This window comes from Fringilla coelebs, assembly GCF_963513975.1.
Source record: "Fringilla coelebs genome assembly, chromosome: 4".
Taxonomy (NCBI): Eukaryota; Metazoa; Chordata; class Aves; order Passeriformes; family Fringillidae; genus Fringilla; species Fringilla coelebs.
In genome coordinates, this window is record NC_140032.1 from 60,236,384 (window position 1) to 60,254,004 (window position 17,621).

General features: G+C 47.3%; 1 protein-coding gene across 1 annotated transcript; it reads right to left on the reverse strand.

Moving 5' to 3' along the window:
* Nucleotides 1-2,544: 2,544 nt before the first annotated feature.
* DMP1 (dentin matrix acidic phosphoprotein 1) lies at nucleotides 2,545-4,841 on the reverse strand (the record flags this gene model as incomplete). Its single annotated transcript, XM_084204796.1, has 4 exons — nucleotides 2,545-3,801; nucleotides 3,920-4,165; nucleotides 4,647-4,688; nucleotides 4,788-4,841. The coding sequence occupies 4 exons, from the start codon at nucleotides 4,839-4,841 to the stop codon at nucleotides 2,545-2,547; spliced, it is 1,599 nt and encodes a 532-aa protein (XP_084060922.1).
* Nucleotides 4,842-17,621: the final 12,780 nt, after the last annotated feature.

The window sequence follows — 17,621 nt, forward strand, 5'->3', positions numbered from 1 at the left end:
AAGTTTTCCCAGAGAAGGGCAATGCCTGGGACGGATGGTCCCGTGGGAAGCTGTCCTGGCAGGACCAGCAGGCAGCAGTCAGCTCTGGCACCAGCTCCCTGGCTTTTGGGGAGCAGCCAGCCAGCAGGAGGCAAGTTTTGGGCGTTGCTGGCCAGTACATGTAGTGGCAGCATATCCCCAGGAACACACAGCCGGATACCCTCGGCCCTTTTTGCAAAGCACTGGTGCCTCCCACCCACACAACCCAAATCAATCCAGTTTTTCTTTCCATGCATGAAATGAGGAAGACGGGGACACGCAGTCCCCTGCCCAGCTGTGCCAGGCTGCTGCGCACCCCAGCACCACTCCCACAAGAGTGAAGATGGACACAGGATCATGAACAAATTTGCAAGAAACGGTTTCAGCCCACTCCTGAAACGTTTCCACTGTCCTTCTCGCAGGCTGGGCTCACTGCAGAGCTGCACGCCACTTCCTGGAGAGATCCGAAAAAATACTGCTCCATCCCCACCCTCACCAGCTGTCGCTACGTGACCATCACTGCCGATGGCCCCCGGGATGTGACCCAGCCCTGTGACAGAGGCGCCGCTTGCTGGTCACGGGAGAGCTCTCAGCCCTACCTGCCCCGCAGCAGTAAACACGTCATTACTACAACTTTAAACTGCAGCGACAGGGATGTGACCCAGACCTTTTGGCTGCAGCCAAACCCAAGATAGCCACGCTTGCTGTCTTTCACCCCAGTGGTGGACCTGCACTCCAGAATTTTGATGCCCATGACCCTGACAGACATCACTGCCATCACAGTATCCCCAACTATTCACACAACTGATGTGGGGGGGTCCAAAAAACAAGGACCAGGTCACAGCTGAAGTATTCACAGTGAAGTGGGAACTAGTGGGATAAAGAGTCAGGAAAGAGGCTCATTCACAAGGCAGCAGTATGGGGAAGCCACAAGTTTCAGAGCTGATCTCATACAGAAGCAGAAAAAGGTGGTTCACAGGGTGAACATTAAAACATAATTTCCATAAAAATCAGGAGCTGTTCAGCTCCCAGCCTTCAAGTGGTGGAAACAGGCTACAAATTAAGTGTGGTTCTGCTATAAGTAGCAGAAAAAGATTTCATTCTTTTACTGGTTCTTGAATTTGGTACTGCAATGCTCAGCAGTGGCACACACCCCTAAGACTTGACAGCTGAAGGGAATGTACCCACTCACCCTGGCCCCTTGGGGATTGTCCCCTGCAGAGCCAAAACTCCATGCTGTAAAACTGCACAGTAACACAACAGCCCAAGGTTTCACCTTCAGCATCAAAACCCACATTGTACTGCTTTTCTTGCACATGTGAACAAGGAAGAAGGGCCTGGGTGGCATTTAAAATAATGTGATTTTAAATAACATGTTGTTTATTTGATGATAGGAGGAAAAAACAAAATGTCACAAAGAGTAAAACAGGCTTTACGCATGGTAACACCTTAACCTTGCTCACCTGTATCTCTGCTGCAGGGAACCTGGTATCAGGCTCCACCATGGGCACACAAAGCCAGTGGACCAGAAGAGTCCTCATGCCCTGGGACACCTTTCCAACACCTCAGGAAGAGCAGGTGATGGCCCTAATATAGCAAAGCCTCAGGCCCAGCTCACTGGGGTCATCAGCCAGATTTTCCACTCCACTGCAGGTTCACCAAAGGGCAGGGGTGGCCTTTGGGGCACCTGGAAATAGAGGGAGTGGGAACACCCTCAGCTTTTTCTTTCCCCCTCTTCCTGGCATGCTGTGGCTCTCCACACAAATATCCTGCCCTTTGCTTCCTGCTACTTCTGGTCCAGCCCCAAATTGCAGACCCTGACACACTCAGGAGAAAAAAACAGCAACACCTCAAACCACACTACAGTGGAGTTTCGTGGTTTTAATGGTGATTAAAGAAATCAAAAGGGTATATTTCAGCTTTGAAATACAAGTGCAAAAAGGATACACTATAATGTTTTCTGTACATTTCTTACAAAATAATAAAAATATTACATACATCCCATCCTGAAGTGATACTTCACACCCTGCTGTGCCCATGCACAACATGTGCACACCAGCTGTAGCTTTTCCTTTTTATGTGCTGGACATAGAGTTAATGGAAAGTTCCAACTGGAGTCTGGGCAGATGTGTTTAGGGCAGGGGTAGGTAAACACAAGGGGTGAACACAGGGACCTGCCCAGCATGCCCAGAAGTGCCAAGCCACCAACTGTGTCCCTCAGGCAAGTGGGCAGCATCACCCTGCCGGCACTCACAGCTCACAGCTGCTCTTCAGTTTGATACAGAAAATACCCTTTCTTGCTGTGGTTTGGTGTTTTCCCTGTGCCTGGCAACCCTTTCATTCCCTGTGTAGCATGCCCAGGCCTAGCTCTGGCAAACCCAACTCCATTTTAACCACAGCATTAACCACTCCATTTTAACCACTCCATTTTAACCACTTCTTGAGAAGTCAACCAGGCTATATGGCAAATAAATTAACCCCTCCTCCCCCCACACCCTTCATGCCGCTGAGGCCATGGGGCACAGGTCAGTACCCGTCCTGGCAGTCATTGTCATCATAGTCAACAGCAGGTCTGTGGCGGAGGGTGCCCAGCCGCTGCTTGTGGCCCCCACTCTCCAGGCTCTGCAGGGAGCTGTCATCCCCGTGGCTGCTGAACTCACGAGTGGCATCCTCCTGGGAGTGGCTCTCCATGTCATCCTCATCTTCCTGGGTGTTGCTATTGTCACTCTCTGTGGACCTGCTGTCCTCACCTGTGTTGTCCTCTGGGCTGCTGTCGTCCTCTGGGCTGCTCTCATCCTCTGGTACCTCTGGGCTCTCAGCTGATATGCTTGGCACAGAGTCATTCTCATCCTCCTCTGACTCCTCCACAGTGGAATGGCTCTGGTCATCATCATCTTCCCTGGATTTTCTCAGTTCACTCTCTTCTTCCCTGGACTCACTGTCAGGTGTGGACAGCACACTCCTGTCCTCAGCAGAATCCCAGTCCTCCTGACCTTCCCAGGTTTGACTGTTGCTGTGCTCATTCAAGGTTCTCACCACCTCTGGGGTCTCCCCTGGCTCTTCATCTGACTGCTCATCAGTGGTCTCCCTGGACTCACTGTCCTCATCTTCCCTGGAGGGGCTGTCCTCCCCATCCCCATCCCCCCTGGAGTGGCTGGAGCTTTTTTCCTCTGACTGGCTGTCAACAGGCTCTTCTGACTGACTATTGTTCTCCACAGATGGGCTGTCTTCTCCAGAGTCACCATCCTCCACCTCAGGGGACCCACTGTCACCCTCCTCCCAGCGGTGGGAGCTAGCCCCTTGGGCACTCTCCCCACTGCTCCCCAGAGCGTGAGGGCCAGCGTGGCGCATCCTGTAGCTGCTGCCTGGGCCATCAAAGACAGAGGGATCATCCCCCTGCATGGCTTCATCCTGGAAGTCATAGCTCTCCTCCTCCTGGCTGCTGCTGCTGGCCCCTCTGTGCCTGTAGGTGTGCCCAAAGCCATGGTTCCTGTAGCGTCGGTGGTCTGCCCCAATGCTCTCGCTGCTGCTGCTGCTGCTGTGCCCCACGCCAGCCCCGGCATCCCCACGGCCAGCATCATGCTCATGTTCCCCTGCCCCATCAGCACCAGCCACATAGGTAGGGCCTTCACCCCTCTCTTCTTCCCCATTGGCATAGAAGGTGTCGTCCCCACTGTCATCCTCCTCGTCCAGGAACCCGCCGCCATGGGAGGGAAACCCATTGGCTCTGGTGCCGTAGTGGTCTCCATTGTCAGCATCATCAGTGTCGCGTGCATCCACCTCCTAAGGAGGTGACAAACAGATGAATGCAAAGCCAAGCACAGCCTTGACCAATGCCAGCTTTGGGGACAAGGGAGCTTTCCTGGCAGAACAAAACATTCCTCTCCACTCACTCACTCACCAGGAAACCAAGGTCATTCCCATTGTGGGCACTCATGTCTTCATGGTCCACCTGGTTCACGTGCTGAGCCAGCCCAACTCGACCTCCAACATCTTGGCCACTGAGCTCACCCAGCTCCTCATCCACAGCATTCCCACCCGCCAGGTCCCTGGCAAGTGCATTTTCCCCTGTCTCTGGACTGGCAGGATGATGTCTGCCATCTAGGCGGTTGCCCAGCTTGCCGATGTAATCTTCATTTGCGGTATCCTGGAGGCAAAATATGACATGGTGCTTTTGGTTTATTAAACACCAACCACAGTACATTTACTGCTGCTGCTGCTGCAGGACCTCACTCCCAAGCCATGCAAGAGCTCATCTTTTCTATTTCTTGCATCTCAGTCCTTTAGTTATTTCTGCAGATACAAAGTAAAATGGTAGCCACCAACAAAATAGCAGCCCAGAAAAGCCCAAGCTGGGCTAGTTCAGAGCACAGAAACTCCTTTTTCAGGGCCAGCACAGCAAAAGGGGTCAGGCAAACTGGGAACTTTTAGAGGGAGGCAAGTCAAAACAGGTTGAAACCAACCCAGTTTGAAAAGACCGAGCAGGCAGACAAAGCTCAAAGACACATAGAAGCAGCAGATCCCTCCTAGTTTCCTGGTCCAAGAATGCCTGCCCAGGGCTGGCTCCCCATCCCAAACTTGCTCCCTGACGGGCTGCTCCCTGTGGGACAGGGGCACTTGTGGCTTACCTCCCGGAGGGCGCTGGGGTAGGTGGGTTCATGGCCAGGCACCTAGACACATCCAGGAGACATTTGATCAGTGATCAGTGTGCCTTGCCTGGGCAAAACCAAGGGGTTTGGGGTGGGAGTGTCAGTCCAGGGGGTACTTACAGGGTATGCACAGGCCACAGCCCATAGGAGCAGCACCAGGAATGCAGCCCTCATGTCAGTCGTGGTTCCTGTGGCTGCAACAACGAATGAAATATTTGCAGGCTAGAGCAAAGCTTTTGTATGTGCGTCTGGTTGGAACCTGGTCCCACAAAGCCCTCCCAAATCACAGTGCTCAAGCCTGGCATGTCATCAAACAAGCCAGGGATTTGTCCTTGTGCCACTTCCCGGCACCTTCTGGGCAGAAATCTCCCTTTAGTTTGGGATTTAGAATACCCAGCCATGTACTGGCAGATTTTTTGTCTGAGCATCATTTCGGAGCAGGAAAGCTCTCCTAAGTTTCCTGTTCCAATAGTAATGTCACCACTCAGCTGAGCTCAGAGGTTGTGACAGGAGCCTACACCTCAGATGGGCAGCACTGTGAGACCATGGCTGCAGAGCTGCACCTCCCACCTGGAGTGGTCCCCACAGCCTCATAAAATGTCCTACCATTCCAAAGTGGAGCATCCCAATGAGGTAACGCCATAGAGAGCTGCATCTCCAGAGCCCTCTGGGTAGGCACCCCAGTAGCACTGCTGCTTGGCAGGCAGATAAAGCAGTGGGGGCTTTCCTCCAGCTCTGCTCTCATTTTCCATTCTTTAAGCCCAGCTCAGCATCTCTTCCTTTTGGGATACACTAAAGACACTGAACATCACCCTGCACCCAAAACATGCTGGAACGACCACACTTCTAATTTCTTCCCTGATGAAGCAACACCTACATCCCAGATGATAAGCCTCCTGCTTTCAACCAAAACTTGTGAGGAAATCTTCAACCCCTTTTCCCAAACATTGCCATTTTCCCTCCAGGCAATGCCAGATCAACCCAATGAAACCAAGACCTTTACCTCAAGGTGTGATGCAAGCCTGCGTCTCCTGGTGCTGGGGAAGGGATGAACTGGTTGTCTGTGTTGGAATGCTCCAGGCTGTGTGTCCCAGGGTGGCCGGGCAGGCATTTAACTGCTGGTTACTGCCAGCCCCGGGCCGGGGGCAGCCAATGGCGCCATCGGGCAGCGCTGCTGCGCCTGGAGGTGTCACCAGGAACTGGCCTCCCACACTTCCTCTGGCCTCTGCCACAACACCAGCCCTAAAAAAGCTCCTTGTGGTTGCAGGATGATGAGATGGGAGGGCAGTTAATGACAGACTGTTCTGGCCCTGTGTTTTGACTGCTAAATTTATCCCATTCACACACTTCCCTCCATGACACATGCAAACAACTACAGCATCACCCACGCCAAGCATTGGACCCCATCCCAGGGATGACATCCTCCTTACCTGTGCAACCTAACCTTGGGAGCAGAGTTTTCCCTGTGCCATGGGCCAGAGTGTTGAAACGCACAGGGACCATTTCCCTGCCAGGTCTCAGCCCTATCCTGTACCTTGGGGCAGGAGCACAAAACCACCCTAGAAAGAGAGTACTCATCTTATTTTCATGCCCACACATGTACTTGTACCAGGAAGAAGGGAAATACTAAATGGAAGTGTATAGGGAGCATCACACGCTCTGCATTGAGTGTAGCATTCCAGTGCTCCTTCCAGCTGCTGGACAGGGAGGGGATGCTACCTCTGCTCTGGAAAACTCAGGCCACAATACGTGCCAGGGGTACATGGACAGAGTTGCAGCTTTGCTGACATTCACAGGAGATGCTGGCATTGTGAAATAAATGACTGAAGGAAACTTGGGCAGGGTCAGGATTGAGCCAGGGGTCTGTAAACTGCAAGTTATCTGAATTAGCTCAGGCTGTAGAAAACAGCACCCAGAGGGCATGACTCGTGCTGGACAGAGCATCTTGTGAAACCAGACATGTCAGTCTGCTGCTGGGTGTAATTTCATCCTCACAATCTCCTGCTGTTCCCCCCCTCATTACCAGCCCACAGTCCATGTGTGTCTGTCCTGCGAGGACTGCAAGGTATGGAATGTGATGAATATAATTTTTCTCCCTCCTCCTGCACCCCATGCAGGGAGGCCCCAGTGCCACTGTGGCCCCACTGCTTTCCCCACAACCACTTGGCCTCAAGATGGTCACCATCAAGCCACTCATTCCTGTGCCCATACCTACAGCAGATGTTTTCCCTCTTCTTCCCCACCTGATCCCTGATGCAGATACCGTGGGATGTATTTTCCTTTTGACCTGTGTCAAAATTATACCCCTGTCCCCAGCCAGACATGAGTTCATGTTGCCAACCTTTTTTAAGCACCTCCAACAATTACCATGTTTTTGTTTTTTTGTTTTTTGTTTTTTTCTAATGTCAAACCTGCATTTAACTTAGTCCCCAAAGATCTGGTGGTGCCTCATATTCAGGTGCTGTGGTGCAAGAAAGAGATAAACACCAAGCTCTGCATGCCCGGCTCTTTTATAACACATCACCCATTGCCCCACCAGCCACTACCCCAAGGTCACTTTCCTCCTTTGCAACAGCCCTGAAACACCTGCAGCACCAGCACCCCCAACAATGCTCACTGACAGCACACTGACCTGACCTACATCCCTGTAATCTCCAATAGCCCTGGGTCCATTGATGAGGTCTGTGCCCCAAATCCCTTCCAGAGATCATCCTACAGCATTACCAGATTGCCCAAGCAGATCTGCCTGTGTTTTTCAAGGAAAGGAAACCCCAGCCCACATATTGCAACCTTACAATTTACTTTATAAAGAAAAAATAATATTAAGGATTATTGTTGTTACATCACAGGTGAGAAATGGATTGAGGAGGGGAGCAGCAGCTGTCTGTTGGGTGTTTTAAATGCCACTGGGTATTTCCCCAAGTCCTACCCTACCAAGATGCTCTGTCCTTGGAAGGAAGATGGGGGAAGCCTGGCCAGCCTAAAGTTGGCACCCTCAGACTACCAGGGAGCATGTGGATAAGTCAGAAACTAGAAAACTGGCAGGGCTGGTAAGAAGATGCAGGAATATCACTCCTCCCTTTGACAGTCTGGACTGCGTAGTGTTCATGAGAACAGAGGAAAGAAATGAGTGCAGACAGCAGGAGGGATAAGAGACACCAAATCACTACAGCCAGCCAGCTGGCAGAGGAAGAACATAACAGCTGCTCTCCTCCACTGATTGAGACAGCTCAGCATCAAAAACTCAAGAACTAAATAGTGTTGAAAAAAACCACTGTTCCCTCTTTTTTTTTTCCAGTCCAGGGTATTTTAATAATATTAATGTTGCTGGTGCACTTCTCTCCTGAGTAGACTTAAGGATTTTTACAGCACCATCAAAAGGAAAAGGACCAATGAATGAGGGGAGTAGGAAAGACTAGGATGAGAGCAGGACCCAAGGCACATGTCCTTAGCACTCAACCAAACACTCAGCACCAGCTCCTACCTTATGGTCAGATCCAAATCCAAATCCCTTTCCCCCACACTTTCTGGGGACAGGCGTTATAACACAGTTTCATTTTGTTACCTGAGTAAACATTGTCTGCGATTGGCAGCATTAACATGACACAGAGCCCAGTAGCTAATGATGAAATAAGTGTTTGAAGAGCAACACTGATATTCCAACTCCTTCTGGGAGTAAGCCCCATAGCTACAAATGCTGTGATATAGAACTACCAGCATGTTTGACACAGCACAGAGCCATACACAGGCTTGATTTCTTCTAAGCCTCTCAAATTTGCTAGTTCTCCTTGCTGGAAAAGACCATCTCACAGGAGCCTAAATCCAGGGGCCCTGAAATACAGACACACACAAGGCACCTGCTAATGCTAGACCTCTGGATAAGATCAACAGCCCTCTCCCCTGGCGTCCTGTCAGCACAGGATCATTCCATGTCCCCCATGGAGTTTCCTCTACAGCCAGGAAAAAAAGCACTTTAAAGGCACCATTTGCTCTATTTCAGGCATCTATTTCAGACCATCACAGATTGTTTGAAGTCTCTGTGACACGGTCAAAGGGAGGTGCCGACCTTATCCTACTCACAAGATGCACCATGCCTTTTCCCAAAACCTATGCAAAGCAAGCTCCCAAAATCTCTCACTTCCCGCCTCCTGTGCCAGCCTCACACTCTATATATGTCTATTTATAGCATTTTTCTACCATCCTACTCTGAGCAATGACCTCCAGCAAAACCCTCTTATCACCCCGATGGTCTGTTGGGGCAAAGTCTCACAGGCGTTGTACCTGCTCTGTGCCACTTTTGCCAAAGCAAAACACATGGAGCAATAACTGCTATCCACATCATGCCCACTGCAGCTGGAGCTCATGGCTGGGCAGGTGCTTTGTGCCATCCCTCCCAGATGTGTGTGACTGGATTGTCAGGTCCTATAAATCTATATTCATCCATCAACTTGGCTGAATTCACTAATTTGAGGCTGTGACTTCATCAGATGTGGATAAGGATGTCTCATTTCTGCCTGGCTACTTTCAGATCCAACACACCTTCCTGCACACAGGCACTACTGCATCAGTCAAAATAAGGGCAGGGACAGAATCTCAGCTCTGCCTCACAGCAGGGACCTGTTTTGACAATGCTGGCACAGCTACCAGGTAGCTCCAGTGACACTGGGCTGTCAGTAGCTCAGCACTGACAGCAGTCATCATAGAGACACTAGAGAGTAACTACAGCTCCTCGCATCTGATTCAGAGTACAATATCTTTTACAATCACTTCCTGCTCACAGTTCAACCCCTTGGGAGGTGGGAGCAGTAAGTATTTGTCAATCACAAGCTGGAAGTGAAACAATAACACAGCCTTAATATGAAAAGCTTTCTTCAGCTTTCACCCTGTGCTTGCTTCCATCCAATGAGAATTGCAAAGATCTGGAAAGCAGCATAGTGTCAGTGCTCTCAGGAAGGAAAATATAGCAACGATCAGGGGCCAGCCTTGCCCCTGATCACATCAGTGAACTGCTCAGGGTGACATAGGGGCAGTTGTGCTGTTTGTGCAGGTCAGGTGTGTTTCTGTCTCCTGAGTCACAGCACCCTGATTTCTTGTTGGAGGGGAAAAAACATCAGAAGAAAACGACTGGTGGAAGAAGTACAAACGGGTAATGAGGAGGCACAAGCTACCCAGAGGGAGCAGAGAAGTCAGGACAGGGCTGGCAGCTCAAGGGATGAAGATGTCTGTATGGAGAGCCAGACCCTCTTGGAGAGTGGTCAGGAGTCCTCTGATTCATGTACTGTCATTATGGCTCACTTGGGCTAAATTTATTGCTGCTCGGTGTAGCTGGACAGGAAGCACTACCACAGTCTCCTGGGAGCCTGGAAAAACTGACACGATCAGCGCAGCTCTGAGCAAGAGATCATCAGCAATTTGGTTCATACCTCCAAAGGACATTTGAATCCTCAAAATCCCAATAACTTTAAAAAAATAATATAAGGAAAAAAAAAAAAAAAAAAAAAAAAGTCAAAAAACCACCAAACACACAAAAAAACTCACACCACCACCACCAAAAAAATACCAAACCTGAAACCCCTCAACCCCTCACTACCACACTACCAAAACCCAAGCAATGCCAAACAACTCACAAAGCCAGAGAAGTCTCAGGTAATATAACCTCAGAAAATAAAAGCATAGCACATCACACATCTGGTGACTTTCATTTGGTTCACTATTTAACTTTTTATTAACTATTATTATGTGAGTGCTGTACCCACATCTTCCACAATATTCCATATTGCACAAAGGTCTATGCAACAAAAATCCCATAGAAGCTACTCTATACAGGAATCTACATGCTTATGATAAAGTGCTTTTCCGCAAGAAACAAGTATTAAATCCAAGGAGATGTTTCTTGGTTTTCCATGGCTCCTAAAAAGGTCGTTAAATACTGGGAGAAGGGGTAGGCCAAGCTTAAGAAGTATAAGCGTGTTCTGAATATCAGAGCAACAAAGAAAAATCTGGAATTGCTTACTGGATGTTGTTTTCCTGAAAACAGTATGTGGGATTGCTGGTGACAAACCTGTATAAGGATTCAGCCAGCAGCCAAAACGCTGGTGTGCACTTCCCAGCGAAGCTGTGCACAGCTGACTGCCAGCACCCTAAAATACAGCACAGGAACATCACCGTGGCAACTGACAGCAGCCACCCCGGATCCTAAGGCAGGGATCTGCATTTCTGCTCCACTTTTACAGGGATGCAGTAGGAATTGAAGCTGATTGCTTTTAAGATCTACATTTATGAGATCTTCAACTTATTCCCTCAGTAGTCAATTCACCCAATTCAGATACCAGTCTTAAAGGCTGAATCCAGCCTTCACTCTTCCATGATGACTTTAACACTCTTCCTTGTTTAATTTATCGATAAATAAAACTTCCTAACCTTCCCCCCTACACCTCCCAGGTTGTTCTTTGTAATTTCATACCAATCACCTTAAATGAACAGCTGTAAATGACAGATGAATTCTTACACAACTCTGTTAAACTTCCAGTAGAATTCAATGGTATACCTCAAAGCAGCTGCATATGTGTGATTGCACATGCTAATCAATACCTTTTGACTCAGTCTAGTTCCTCTTCACTATTTCTGCTGGAATACTCTCTCATTACTGGTGGTTTTGTTTCTGAATGCTGAATGCACAAAAGATTATTACACAGGAGATTAGAAGCAGGAATCTTAAAAAAAAAGCTTATAAAAAATGAGTACTGGGTAAGCATTGACTCTTGTGCAATTTGATTTTGCATAACCAGTCACAAAAAAAAAGATGTAAAAATATGTTTGATATGCAAGCAGGAAGACTGATGCAAACAAATGAGAGCAAGGTGCTGTCTGGGGAAGCACGGTCAAGAACATGTGCTGCCTGTTCCCTTCCTGCAAGGTCCCACAGCAGGAGCAGGAACACAAAGCTCCCCTCCATATTTTTTTAGTAACTTCAGGGCTTCGGTTATTGACAAAACCTTTCCTGAGGGTTTCTAGTATTTCTGACTCCTGACATCTCTGCAAATTCCAGCACTGTCTGCTCCAGTCACATACGTAACTGTGCTGTGGGAGCAGCCCTGCTCTGCCCAGATGTAATTACATGGTAGACTTTGTGGCTTTCTACGACGAAGTAGCATCACCACCTCTGTCTTCCACCAGGCTCCCCTCCAGAACCAACACAAATGGTAATGCAAAGCCATGAAAGGACTTCCTTTGTCTGCCCAACCACACAGGACTGCTGGAAGCATCACCCCAGCTTATGTGCCAGGGCATCCTTTTCACCTTCAGCAGGGTCTTGGCTCTCCTTATTGAAGAAATCAGGCCAGAATCACAAAAAATGATCCATCTCACCCATAATCCTCTCAGCACTGTGGGCTTAAGCACTTCACTAGCCAGCCCATGTTCAAATCTTGCCCATGACCACAGCCATCATCTCTTCATATGACTAATGTGCTCCAGCAGGTAAGCTCAAATCTTTCCGTTCCCTCCAACTGAAAAATAAATAGAATAAAGGGAGGTTTCCATTTGATTCACTTCCCCCTTTTTTTTCCTTTCAATGAAACCAAAACCCAAAACAAAGCCAGTGTGAGCTAGCTGAGCATTAGTGCACTCAAAGAGGCATCATCAAACCCCACTCAGGTTGTGACATTTCCCAGAAAAGCCATTTCTCATTAACAAACCCAGCCCTTGCTGTACTGTATCAGGACGGCCCCACCGCCAACAAGGGGCAAATAGTCATGATTCCATCACAGTGGTGCAGGACAGGGAAATGCTCCATGGAGGTGTGGGATGCAGCACAGAGGGGCTGACATGTGGGAGCAAGAGTTGGGCATGGGCTAGGCACTGCACACCCCAGAGTGATGCAAAGCTCACCAAAACTTGGGCTGAAACTTCAGCCTTTAGGGGATAACAAAGAAACTAGAAAATATATAGTATTATTGAGAATTTTAAATGTAGAAATATTCCAAGCTATTATCCTTTCTTTCCTTTTCTGTAATGATTGGATCCTGAAATGGTGGCCATGGAGATCTTGCGCTACACAATGTGGGATGCTGCTGACAGGCTGTTCTTTAATGGCTGTGGACCTCAGGAGATTAATTTCTTGGGCAAAGCAGGCAACAGCCAGGGATCTCTACAAGGTGGTACTTCCACACAAGCGCTTGGCTTGCTCCCAGTTTGAGTCCTGCTTCCTTCTGAGCACAGGGAGACAGGCACCCATGCCCACACAGGGAGAAGGTACAGCATCCTTTTCCTTCCCACTACCTCATCCCATGGAAAAACTATAATTTGATTCCTCTCTCCTCTGCTATTTTTGGATTTTTCAGCACTGAAATTAGCATAACTCATACAGACAGAAGTTGTTGCTACAGCACTAGAGAAGGGTGCTTGGAAATGAAAACCAGTCCTTGATCACCCATCTCATTGCCCCTTTGCTCCCCTCTCCCCAGTACAAATCCAGTGTCCTGAGCGACCCCAAACTGGCATTAGGACTGCAGTGAAAGCCACCAGCCACTCCACCATGGATATTTATCTCCCCTCAGTGTCCCGTTCCCTTCTTGTTTAGTAAATTTTGTTTTGATATAAACACCTCTTCAAATATCTTTCCCATCAGAGAACTGAAACGCACTGAACTTGGATTGCCTTCTAAAACTACTCTCATCGGGTCATTCACAAGTAGTATTTTTAAACCCCTGGCTGGCTGAACAACAGACATTACACCCACTCACCCACAGCCCCGTTTTTGTCTTTCGAGAGGCTGTAAGACATCACACATGCAGATGGCAGGTTTGATAGTAGCCTGACCTTTGTGCTGGCACGAATAACACACTCTCCTCAGTATTTACTTCTATTTGAGGAACAGGCAGTTGCATAGAGTTGACAATGCATGAAGCAAGCGGAAAAACCTGACGGAAGAGGGGAGCAATCAGCCAGAAACTGGGGACACAATGCCATAGGGAGGGTAACAAAACTCTCCTGTGCCCTGAAAATCCTAAAAGTAGCTTTCTGATTCAGGGAAATGCCTAGCTGTCCACAGCCAAGCCAAAATGCCCCAAGAACTGCTGTCCCCAAGCTCCCAGAGGTGAGGGAAGCTCTCTGAAATGCTGACTTGGAAGCAGGGTAAGAAAGGCCAAGGAGCAGGACAGGCTCATTCAGCTGTGCAAAATCACACTTGGGTTTTTCTGATTCCTGAGGAAGACAGACCCAGCATTAGAGCTGAAACAAGTCACACACTATAAGGAATATCAGCAGAACCAGGACCATGACAGGAGAGGGTGACACTCCATGCTAAGACCATGCTGTTCCTGAAATAACAAGGAACAGATTAATTGCAGTGTTTCACAATCCTTGTCTCCTTATGGACCAAGGCTTTGCTGCTTGTCACAGAATCACATAGGCTGGAAAAGACCTCAGCAATCATCAAATCCAACCTGTGACAAAACACCACCATGCCAACCAGACCATGGCACCGAGTGCCATACTCATTCTTTCCACAAACAGCTCCAGTGATGGTGACCCACCATATCCCTGGGCAGCCCACTCCAGTGTCCAATCACCCTTTCTTGTGAATAAATTCTTCCTAATTTACAACCTAAACCTCCCCTGGCACAGCTGAAGGTAGTCTTCTTGTCCTGTTGCTAGTTGCTGGGGAGAAGAGACTGACCCCCACCTGGCTATACCCTCCTTTCAGGCAGTTTTAGAGACTGATAAGATTTCCCTTGAGCCTCCTTTTTTTCCAGGCTAAACACCCCTAGCTCCCTCAGCCATTCCTCAACAGACTTGTGCTCCAGACCCTTCACCAGCTTCATTGCGTTCTGTCATCACCAAAGATCACAGCATTCATTAAATAAACAACCTCGACAATCTCCTTTGTGTGTATTGACACACTTTTTACATCAGATTCCCCATCACAAGTGGACTTGGCTTTTTCCCCCACTTATATTTGCTTCATGGTGCTCCCAAACAGCTGCAGAGCTACTTCATGGGGCAGTCAAGTTGGAAATCCAATGAAATGGCACCCATGCATAATATAAAACTTGTTTTTCCCCTATCCTAAGATTTAAACCCATCTACACAGGCAGTTTTATGGAAAGTGCTCAGCAGAACATCAGAAACAAGGAAGATGAGTCACAATGAGCAGTCCTAGCTGGGTTACACTTCCCCGAAAGCCTCCAGCCATGCTGTGCATCTGAAATGATTAAGTGAAATAAGAACCTGCTCTTGAGAGACACCTGGAGATTGCACAACCTCCCCAATGTGTTTTCAGCAGTATTGCTCTTATAATCCTCACACTGAACTTAATCTCTTTGGCTCATTATTAAAGCAAATGCATACTACAACAATAAAAATAAAGCATATCTCTACTACCCCAAAGAACAGAAGGGTATAGATAAGATCTTTTCAGGTTTGAGCCCTGTCTACCTCTTGCTGGCTTAAGGACTCTTCCTGCTCATTTTTGTTCCTCTTTTTAAGAATTTGGTCAAGAAAATGGTTTGAACAATTTAGACCATTAGCTGAGTCTGTCTGGCTGAAGGGCAAAAATAGACATCTTTCAGTCTGAGCTTTAAAATAGCTCTTCCCCAATGGGACTCAAATGTTCCCCAGCTGGGCAAGATGTTTATTTTTCTCCCTCCTTTTTAAACATATAATTTCAACCTATGCAGGCACTGTGGTCAAGCATGACACAGTTCAGAGCAGCAGCTCTCAGGAGAGAGGGATGAGAGTCTCTAACACCCTGACTGCATCACAGACAAAGCCTGATATAGCAGCAGCACAGGGGGAGCTGTACTAGAACCTCGGCCCAGTTTGGAGTTGCTTTCCGCACACTGGGAAGCATGACTCATTCCATACATCCAGGGAATTGGAGCTCTGCCTGGCACTTTTTGTCTTCCCAGGCATCATGAAAATCACAGAGAGATTTGCATCCCGTACAGCATTTAACACAGGTAGAATAAGAAATAAAAAGCCACAACAGAGTTTTGACTAACTGAGATTGCTGAAGGGCTGGAAAACTCAGTGCAATAAAGTAAAGGAATTGTAATGTGGAAGTAGGCAGAACTGCTGCTGAATGGAATAAAACACTGGTGATGGAGGGCTCCTGGATTAGAGCAAAACATTAATTGCAACCCCATCATCTGTATTCAAGAGAACCTGATTTTAGATGCAGAACTGACCATGTAGCAGGCCACAAAATGAACAAATAGGAAGACCTTTAACTTCATGTCTCTGTGATTTTTTAAAAGTTTTTAATGAAAAGCCACACTATATTTTTCAATATAAAGCTCTTGGGAGATAACTCAATTTTAATACAGTCATCAGCAGCTCATATGCATTTATTATTAAGCTCCAGAGATGCTTGCTAATCTTGAAAGAACTCCAGGCATTGCCTTTGGAGTCAAAAAAGACTATAGAAAAGGGCAGCCTTTAGAGTAAAAAAAAAAAGGTGCCAAAAATTCATTTTCCAGAATATAAAAAACTTAATTCCAAATTCAGCACAAGAAGCCTCCTCCAAAAGGAAGTCAAGCTTTCTTTTTTCTGAGGAAAGAAAAAAGGAGAAATGTACTAATATTACTTAGTCCAGGAGTTATACCTTATATTTGTCTATGTACACATCTATATATTTTATTTACTATAATTATCAGTGATTTATTTTTGGTAGATAAGTTAATTTAGAAAGAAAGGCATGCAAAAATACTTGGGCAAACTTCCTGGGCAGAATCACAATTATAAGATACCTAAAGAGCCACAACTGACGTTCTCCTGCCTCCCCAAAAATAAGGCATAGAAGGCCCCCACCGCCAGTGGGGTGTGGCACAACTGAACAGAACTAGTCCGAGGCATCAGCTCCCTCCTACCCCCACCACTGTCTCCAAACAGTTTTTCTACCTTTCTCAAGAAAACTAAACTCTCCATGAAATGCTTCTATGGTCCACATGAACCCTACCAAAAATTATTTCCAGTAGGAAAGGACAAGCAGTATTTGCCAACATTTCCAATGGCAGTTGCTACAGGCTGTGATCTTTTGAGAATCTAAATAATTAATACAGTTATCTAAATGAAGGCCATTTCATCAGCTCATTAAAGGCTTCAGATGCACCTTTTGTTAAGGAAGTTACACCGAGATGTCCCTAAATTTCCTGATCACTTATTTAATGGCTAAGAGGCAACCAGGGATGTGCTTAGAGCCCTCCCAACACCACCTGGCAGACTGTGATCTTCCCCACCTGGAACTCCGCAGCACACACACATCAGCCCTGACTGCAATCAGACTCAAACTGTTTCATGTCTGACTGTTGTATTCTGGTTCATTTTGCTGGGTTTTTTCCTCTGTAGTAAAAAGAGGAAACACATAGACACATAGCTAGGTAATATATCGATATAATAGCCAGTATATGTGCACAGTTTCTTTATCTAAAACACTTGAGTTCCACCTTGCTTACACCTTTTCATTTTGGGATAAAGCACATTTGATGGAACGGCCAAACTTTATTTGTAAATCAGAATGAGCACTGATGTAAATATTTCCTTTTTATTTTAAAATCCTGGAAGTTGAAGCCTGCTACGTGGCCTGGAAGCCAATAGCTCAACACCACTCTCTTGTGGGCAGAGATATGAACCCTTTGGCAGGACTGAGCATGCAAAAGTGCAGACAGCTTCAATAAAAACAAATGTCTTTTGAGCCTAATCCACAGTCAGTTAGACTCACAGATCATGGCTGCCAGAGACAGGCCCATTAATAAATAAAACACAAAATCCTCTGAGGTTTTGCTCTTCTTCCTTTGTTTAAAGTGTCTGTCTAGCAGATGCCACAGTGAGACAGATAAATCAATTTTTTTCACCTCCCTGTACTCCTCTGTTTTCTTTCTTCTATGTTTCATCTTTATTGTTTGTTGCATATCCTCCCTTTCATTTAGCTCAGCAACTGCTTGCCTCCCCTCT